Below are 9,176 nucleotides of genomic sequence, written 5' to 3' on the forward strand. Positions count from 1 at the left end.
TACCCCCAGAAAAAGTCAGGGAGTGAGTGAGAAAATTTACTTGGATGATTGTTAGCCAAGACACCGATGGGGAGAGAGAGAGAGCAGGGGATGGGGTTGGAGAAGAGAGCTCCAGTGGGGGAGCGAGCCCCAGCACAGACACCATGGGGAGACAGTGTAACGGTGAGCGTGTCTGGTAAACCCTGGCGAGCCGGTGTAACTAACGGTGCCTGTGGTTCCGCGGCAGGTCACGGTACATCAGTACGGAGCTGGGAATCCGCGAGCGACTCTTCGTTGGCGTGCTAACGTCAAGAACACGCTGAACACTCTAGCGGTGGCCGTGAACCGCACCCTGGGGCAGCGCGTGGAGCGAGCCGTGTACTTCACCGGCACCCGGAGCCGCAAGATCCCACACGGCATGTACATCGTGACTCACGGCGACGACCGGCCCATCTGGAACATGTACCAGACCATCAAGTACGCCCACGACCGGCACGGCAACGAGTACGACTGGTTCTACTTTGTCCAGGACGACGTGTACACGGAGGGAGACCGGCTCCGGGGGCTGGTGGGCCGTCTGACCATCGACACCGAGCTGTACATGGGGAGGCCAGAGGAGTTTATCGGTGGGGAGACCGAGGGCAGGTACTGCTATGGCGGCTTTGGTTACCTGCTGTCCCGCAGCCTTCTCAACAAGCTCCAGGCTCACCTGGAAAACTGCCGCAATGACATCCTCAGCGCCAGGCCTGACGAGTGGCTCGGCCGCTGCCTCATTGACTACGCTGGGGTCACCTGTGTGGACGAGTATGAGGTGAGGCGTGCTTCCCTCTCCCATTCCCCTCATCCCTCCCTCTTGTCCTCTCTTCCTCCCTCTGCGCCCAGCGACGGCCCCACAAACAGCCGTGGGTTGAGTGATCAAATTATTATTATTATTTCTGAAGAGGTTATTGCTCTCGGAAAGTGATCCCCCAATCGACTGGCAAGCTGGGAAACACAGGCGTCTGTCTGTGTGTGTGTGTCTGTCTGTCTGTCTGTGTGTGCGTGTATGTGTCTGTGTGTGGGTCTGTGTCTGTCTATCTGTGTCTGTCTGTGTGTTTGTGGAGTAAGGAAACTTGCATAAGTTTTGCATAAGTTTTGCCCTGACCCGCCCGGGAATCGAACCGAGGTCCTCTGGCTCGCGAGGCAAGTGCACTGACCACTGAGCTACAGGACGATGTGATTCTATGATAATTCATATGAATTCATATGAATTATGAACTGTTCACTGGCCACAAGCCTGAGCAGGGAGAGAGGCCCGAGACACCAGCACAGTGCAACCACTATACACAACACAGCACAGCTCAGCTCAGCACAGCTCAGCTCAGCACAGCACAGCACAGCTCAGCACAGCTCAGCACAGCACAGCTCAGCTCAGCACAGCTCAGCTCAGCACAGCTCAGCTCAGCACAGCTCAGCACAGCTCAGCTCAGCTCAGCACAGCTCAGCTCGCTGGAGGTGTTGACATCTCTCTCTCTCTCTCTCTCTCTGTCTCAAAAGAGAGAGAGCACTCGCCTCCCAAGTGAGAGGACCTGGATCTGATTCCCGGGCGAGTCAGGGCGGAAGCTTAGGCAGATTTCCTCACTCCACACGTTTCTGTTTACCGGACGTCGCTGGGCGCAATTGGCTGCCGCGCTTCACTCACAAAATACACAGTCACTACACTTTACAGTGTCTCCTGTGAAGCGCTTTGAGACATCTCAACAACATGGTAAGGCGCTGTAGCAAATGCAAGGATTATTATTATTATTATGAAAGCTTCAAGCAGCTGAAAGTCAACACCAGTTGGAGATTGCAGGGCAACGGCAGGTAATTGGAGTTGAGGTACAGATCAGCCATGATCGAATAGAATGGTGGAACAGGCTCGAGGGGCTGAATGGCCTCCTCCTGTCCCAACGGCCCTAAAGCTTCAAGCCATACTGCAGACTTGTGTACAACGACGCCCACCTTCACCCAGGACAAGGGTCATGGAGCTTCCTGTGAACGAGGGACAAAGACCTACTGGGGAGGAGAGCCAGCTCCCATCTGTGCCCTGTTCAGGCGGACATTAAAGATCCCACGAGACTTATCGGGAAAAGAGAAGGGAGTTTCTCTCTCTCTCTCTCTCTCTCTCTCTCTGTGTGTCTGTCTGTCTGTCTGTCTGTCTGTCTGTCTGTCTGTCTGTCTGTCTGTCTGTCTGTCTGTCTGTCTGTCTGTCTGTCTGTCTGTCTGTCTGTCTGTCTGTCTGTCTGTCTGTCTGTCTGTCTGTCTGTCTGTCTGTCTGTCTGTCTGTCTGTCTGTCTGTCTGTCTGTCTGTCTGTCTGTCTGTCCTGCCTGGTGAGGCTCAGTGTGAGCTGGAGTGGAGCCCAGTAGGGCAGAGTGACAGCCAGGCACAGCTCCCAGCTCTGAACAACTCTTTCCTGGAACCCAAACTAGATTCCCTGGTAGTGTTGGCTGTTTCCAGGTTCTGTCCTGTCATCAGTTGCTGATGTGGCAAAGAATGGATTTGGACAAGAACGTGAAGAGCCCCTGAGACTTGTTCAAGAGAGGGCTGAGGCCGGGGGGTGGAGGGGGGGAGAGGGAGACGGCTGAGTCAGTGCCTTGGAATGGCCTCCTGATGCTGCACTGATGTAATCAGTTGTTGTTGAGACCTGAGCCTGTCGGTGCCTGAGGTCAGGGCTGTGGATTGGGCGACCAAATTCATTTATTATTTATTTATTTTTTGGGGGGAGGGATTATTACCCCCGGAAAATGATCCCCCAATCGACTAACAACAAGTTCCTACTTACTGCTGGTAAACAGGCGCGTGTGTGTGCGTGTGTGTGGATTAAGGAAGTTTGCCTACGGGTCACACTGCCCGGAAATCAAACCCAGGTCACCTCACTTGCGAGGCGAGTGCTCTAACCACTGAGCCACAGGACTTGATTCTCCCCAACCTTTGCCAATCTCACAGTGCGTGTCTCTCTCTCTCTCTCTCTCTCTCTCTCTCTCTCTCTCGCTCCCCCAAGGCGTGCGTTACCGCTATTTTGAGCTGGGGAAGAACACGGACCCTGAGCGGGAGGAGAGGCTCCAGTTTAAGAATGCCTTCACCGTGCACCCAGTGCTGGAGCCCACACAGATGTACCGTCTCCACAAGCGCTTCACGGAGATCGAGCTCGAGAGAACCTACCAGGAGATCAGGCACCTACAGGTGGGCACATAGGCTCTCCCTCTCTCTCCATCTCTCTCTCTCTCTCTCTCTCTCTCTCTCTCTCTCTATCTTCGCTCTTTCTACTCTCTTTTCTTGCTCACTCTCCTCATTCTTTCTCTTCTGGCTCTCTCTCTCTCTCTTTGAGTCTCTCTCTGTCCATCTCTATTGTTCTCCCTCTCGTTCTTTCTCTCTCTCTCTCTCCCCGTCTTTCTCTTTCTGTCTCTCTCCCTTCCTGACACTCCCTTTTTGCCACTCTCTATTCCTTTCGCTCTCTTCCTCTCTCTCTCTCCGTCTTCCTCTCTCCTTACGCCTTGCCCTTTGCTCTCCCCTGCCCCCCCCGCCCCCCACACCCCCCCAGGCTGAGATGAAGAACCTGAGCGGGCTGACACCAGGGGAGGAGGTTAGGGAGTGGCCAGTGGGGGTTAACCCCCCCTTCCGGCCCCGCACACGTTTCGAGGTTCTGCGCTGGGATTACTTCACGGAGGAGCAGTTGTTCTCGTGCCTGGACGCCTCCCCCAAATGCCGCCTGTGTGGGGTGGATCGCGCAGACGTGGGGAGTGTGATCGAGACGGCGGTGGAGGAACTGAACCGACGATACCAGCCAGTCCTGCACCTCCGCAAGCAGCAGCTGGTGAACGGCTACCGGCGCTTTGACCCCACGCGGGGGATGGAGTACACCCTGGACCTGAGGCTCGAGGCCCTGACGCAGAGAGGCCACACTCGCTCCATCACCCGGAGGGTCCAGCTGCTGCGGCCACTCAGCAGCGTGGAGATCATCCCCATGCCGTACGTGACGGAAGCCACGCGTGTCAACGTGATCCTGCCGCTCACCGCCCAGGACCGGCCCGACGCCGCCCGCTTCATCGACCTGTTCGCCCGCAGCGCGGCCCCCGACCAGGCCAGAACGCCGTGCTGACCCTCCTCTTCGTCTACGACCCCCTGGAAGCCCAGCAGGTCCATCAGAACGACGTGTTCGCGGACGTCAAGGCCAAGGTGGGCGAGTTCGAGCGGAAGCACCCGGAGGCCAAGATCCCCTGGATCAGCGTCAAGACAGACGCTCCGTCGCAGATCAAGATCATGGACATCGTCTCCAAGAAGCACCCGGTGGACACCTTGTTCTGTGTGGCCGAGGTGGGGACCCAACTCAGCCCCGAGTTCCTGAATCGCTGCCGCATGAACAGCATCAACAACTGGCAAGTCTTCTTCCCGATCCACTTCCAGGAGTACAGCCCGCTGGTCGCCTACCACAACCAGGACCTGCCGCCCGCCCCCGACCTGGTGAAGGACGCCGGACACTTTGACCGGCACGTCTTTGAGGAGGCGTGTTTCTACAACTCCGATTACATGGCCGCTCGAGCCAAGATGGCCTCGGACGCGCTGGAGAACGAGGAGCTGTTGGAGACCATGGACGTGTACGACGTGTTTGTCAAGTACTCAGGGCTGCACGTGTTCCGGGCGGTGGAGCCCGCGCTCCGCCACCGCCACCGCCAGCGCGGTTGTAACCCCCGCCTCGGGGAGGAACTCTACCATCGCTGTGTCCAGAGTAGCCTCGAAGCCCTGGGCTCCCGCTCACAGCTCGCCATGCTGCTGTTCGAGCAGGAGCAGGGCAACAGCACCTGAGACGGTCAGCGAGGCAGCCAGGGAGAGAGGGAATGAGGGAGAGAGTGAGGGGGAATGAGGGAGAGAGAGAGAGAGAGAGAGAGGGGGAACCTCGAAGCAGTGACGAGGGACGGAGGAGGAGCTTGAGGCTGGAATGGACTGGACATGTTCTCGCTTTGACCTCCTAGCCTGAAGTCACCTTCTCCATCGTCAACCCCCACTCTTCCTCCTTCTCTTGCTCCACCCTCCCTCCTATCTCTCTCCTCCCCTCCTCTCACTCTCTCTCTCTCTTTCCCTCCCCCTGAACCTCTCATTCTCTCGGGTGAGATTCGGTTAATGACAGAACTATTTCCAAATACAGGTTTTGTATGAAATTCCACACAACTCATATGTTGTCCTGTTTCTTCTCTTCCCCCTCACAACCCCCCACACACAAGCCCCCTCCCACACACACACACACACACCCACCCACACACACGCTCACAACACCCCCACCCACACACACGCTGAGTCTACACTCTCCACAGACAAAGCAAACTTCACCCTGTCCACGGTGAGAAACGTATCTCATCCTTGGCCGTCCTCCTCTGTCTGTGTCTATCATTCTTCACTCCCATCACTTTTATAACTTCTCTCTCTCTCCACCTCTCCCTCTCCCCTCCTCTCTCTCCCTCTCCCCTCCTCTCTCGCCCTCTCCCTCTCCCCTCCTCTCTCTCTCTCTCTCTCTCCATTGGGTAAGTCAGAGACAATGTGCTGTGTGCGGCTTTAACCCATTCCTCCCCATAGCCCGTCCCTGACCCAACCCAGCACTAACCTACTAACCTTCGCTTTTCGCTGTTTGAAGCTTCCACTCCAGCCTGTAACTCCTCCCGTGTGGGGTGGGCGGGGGGTGTTGGGGTTGTTATCCAAGATATACAACCCATCCCAGACAAACCCCTGGGTTGGGTTCCAGCCTCTAACTCACTGCTGTGGGAGGGGGGGTTATTGTGTATATACCACCCCGCCCCCCCGCTTGTTTCGATTGCAAGCTCGTGGCTTTCACTCATTTCTCTGTGTGTCTCATTTACATTCAGTCTCCCGTCCCCTTACCCCCCTCTCTCTCCCCGCACTCTCCTCTTATTTCCCGCCCTCCACCCCCCGTGTGTTACCCTGGTTGCTGTGCTGTGTGGGTTCTATGCTTGTCAGTGTGAATGCCGGGCATGGTAATGGAGTGGGTGGGTGTAGAAGGTTGTGGAGCATGGCGACCTTGCTCAGGGTGGGTGTGTGTGAAGATGTTAGGGTTGGGGGAGGGTTTGTTGGGGTGGGGGGCTGAGTGTGGGGGGTGTTGGCAATGTGGACTGGGGGTGACGGAGCTCTCTGTGCCCACAGTGAGGATGGTAATGGCTGGCACCGAGCCGAGGTGGTGGGTTGGGTTGGTGTGTTGGCAGGGGGTTGGGGGGAGGAGGCTGGGTGTTGGGGTGGGGGTAATGATGTGATGTTGGGGCTGGGTGTGGGGGTGACGGAGCTCTCTGTGCCCACAGTGAGGAGGGTAATGGCTGGCACAGGGCTGAAGTGATCCGCCTGGAGCAGGATGTCTTCACGGCTCTAGCCGGTCGCGGTGATCTCTACGTCTATAAGACTGACGGCTTCTGGAGCCAAATCAAGTCAGCAGGGTAACAGCACCCACACACTCTTTCTCTGTCTGCAACTCTCTCTTTGTCCCTCTCCTCATTCTCTGTATGTCTCTCCTTCCACTATCTCTCTCTAAGTCTGTGTGTCTCCAACTTTATCTCTCTATCTGTCCCTCTCCCTTCTCTCTGTCTCTTTCTCTCCATATCGCTCCTTCATCCTCTCTCTCTCTCTTTCTGTCTTTCTTTTTATGTCTCTCCATCTCGCTCCCTCCCTGACTGTCTGTCTATTTATCTCTCTCCCTCCCTCTCGACATCTGTCTGTCTCTCTGTCTCCCTCTGTCTGTCTCTTTCTGCCCCCCTCCCTCCCTCTATGTCTCCTCCGTCTAGTCTTCTCTCTTTTGTCTCTCTTTCTGACTCTCTCCTGTTTCCCTTCTCTTCTCTCTCTCCCCCCTCTCTTTCTGTGTATCTGCTACAGTAAGCTGTCCTCTGTCCTCAGGTCCGCTATTTACGCTAATCGCTTGTACCTGAACCAGTACGAGAGCTCCCACCCTGACCGGCTGGCCCCCACACACAGGAGGGACCCACCATCCTCGGTATGTCCGACCAGCAGTGTGGAGGGTGTTGGGTGGGAGCAGGGCTGCCTGGAGCCAACTTTTTGCTGAGTTATAATAATAATAATCCCTCCAACTATCTCGTCATTGAGACGTCTCAAAGCGCTTCACAGAATATACTGTAAAGTGTAGTGACTGTGTATTTTGTGGGCGAAACAGCTGTTGTTTGCTTTGGTTAGTCCATTCTGCCTCCTCGCCCACTATTCCCCTACCCACATACCCACCCACACCCCCACACAGTCATCCCCACCCGCACACGCTCCCACATTGACCAGGAGTCTCCCAAATCCCAATCATTCTGACTTCTATTCTTCATTTTCCAGGAAACGTTTACATCCACCCAACAGCAACCATCGATCCCTCCGCAGTGGTAGGTGCTGTCACCCTCCCCCCCAACACACACAGCCCCCTCTCACTCACACACACAGCCCTCACACACACACACGCCCCTCACACACACACACGCCCCTCACACACACACACGCCCCTCACACACACACACCCCCTCACACACACACAAACACAGAGCTCCTTCTCCGTAAATGAACGACCCTCCTACTCCCGCACAGCGCCCCCCCCCCCATCCGCCTGGTGAGACAGTGGTCTGTATGGTAATGGTTCTCTGACCTTTCCCCCAGCAGCTGGGCCTAACGTGTCTATCGGGACGGGGGTGACCATCGGAGCCGGGGTCAGAGTTCGGGAATCCATTATCTTACACGGAGCCTCACTGCAGGTCAGGCCTGGTTGGGTGTGGCGGGGGGCGGTGGGGGGGGGCAGCAGCTTGTGTGTTTAACCAGGTCCCGGGTGGTGGGAAAGAGGATGGGGGGTGTTCACTTGGCTGTGGATCTTCTCTGGGGAATGGGGTGAATTCCGCTTGGCGTTGATGGTGGGGGCTTGGTGTGTGTGTGTGGGAGGTCACTCTATGGGGGCTGTGTGTGTGTCTGTGGGGGGGGGAGGTGGGGGAGCTGCGGCGGTGGGGGTGCTGAGTTTGTGTGTGGGTGGGGGCTGGTCACTGACAACACCTACCACTGAGGTTTACCTATTTCTGGAGAGTATTAGGCGGAGGTTAGTTGGCAAGAGCCAAGGCTGGGGGGTGGGGGGGAATGTGGGGGGAGCTCAGTGTGTGTGTTGGGGTAACTGCTGGGGTCTAACCAGCTAAACCCACACAGTTTAAGTCTCACTGTGTATTGCCCCGGTCTGTGGCAGGACCACAGTTGTGTGCTGAACTGTATTGTGGGCTGGGACAGCAGCATAGGGAGGTGGGCTCGAGTGGAAGGCACTCCCAGCGACCCCAACCCTAACGACCCCTACGCCAAGATCGACAGCGAGACCCTCTTCAGTGATGGCAAGCTTAACCCCTCCATCACCATCCTCGGTAAGAGATCAGTCCCACTGCGAGGGGCGGGGGGAGTGGGGAGAGTGAATGGACAAATCTTATCATAACAATAATCCTGGTGTTTGACCCGGCCGCCTGATCATGTTGTCGAGACGTCTCAAAGCGCTTCACGGGATACAGTGTAAAGTGTAGTGACTGTGTATCCTGTGGGCAAAACACAGCAGCCAATTACACCCAGTGACGTCCCACAAACAGTGGTGTATTGAATGACCGCTTTTTTGGGGGAGGGATATTACCCCCGGAAAATGATCCCCCAATCGACTAACAACAGTTCCTACTTACTGCTGGTAAACAGGCGCGTGTGTGTGCGTGTGTGGATTAAGGAAGTTTGCCTACGGGTCACACTGCCCGGAAATCAAACCCAGGTCACCTCACTTGCGAGGCGAGTGCTCTAACCACTGAGCCACAGGACTCCACATAAAGTGGAGTGACTGTGTATTTAGTAGGTGAAAAAACAGAGAATTGGGTAAATATCTCAAACGTGGAAATATAAAAATATGTGGGTGGTGTTGGGGGGGGGGGGGATCAGGGATTGAACGTGGGTGGGGGGAGGGCTGGGTGGGGGACACCCACTGCCCTCTGAGCTGTGACTCTCTCTCTCTCTCTCTCGCAGGCTGTAACGTGACAATTCCCGCCGAGGTCATTATCCTCAACTCCATCGTCCTCCCCCACAAGGAGCTGAACCGTAGCTTCAAAAACCAGATCATCCTGTGAGGGTCAGCCTGCTCCCCCCAACACCCCCCTCCTACGCAGATCCCCCCCCACTCCTACCCAGA

At 56.2% G+C, this 9,176-nt stretch overlaps 2 protein-coding genes across 2 annotated transcripts; both read left to right on the plus strand.

Annotated features, from left to right (window-relative positions):
* The first annotated feature begins 231 nt into the window (after positions 1-231).
* LOC103172383 (chondroitin sulfate synthase 2-like) lies at positions 232-5,054 on the plus strand. Its single transcript, XM_042336124.1, is given in 4 exon segments — positions 232-790; positions 3,002-3,184; positions 3,543-4,073; positions 4,076-5,054. Coding segments are annotated over 4 exon segments (1,836 nt in total). The 5' UTR covers positions 232-397; the 3' UTR covers positions 4,805-5,054.
* Positions 5,055-6,253: 1,199 nt separating this feature from the next.
* On the plus strand, positions 6,254-9,176 carry gmppaa (GDP-mannose pyrophosphorylase Aa; the record flags this gene model as incomplete). Its single annotated transcript, XM_042336174.1, is given in 7 exon segments — positions 6,254-6,435; positions 6,890-6,960; positions 6,963-6,986; positions 7,328-7,378; positions 7,646-7,737; positions 8,211-8,379; positions 9,014-9,176. Coding segments are annotated over 7 exon segments (690 nt in total), but the record flags the coding sequence as incomplete, so codon positions are not given.

Source organism: Callorhinchus milii, unplaced genomic scaffold (assembly GCF_018977255.1).
Source record: "Callorhinchus milii isolate IMCB2004 unplaced genomic scaffold, IMCB_Cmil_1.0 Scaffold6, whole genome shotgun sequence".
NCBI classification, from domain to species: Eukaryota; Metazoa; Chordata; class Chondrichthyes; order Chimaeriformes; family Callorhinchidae; genus Callorhinchus; species Callorhinchus milii.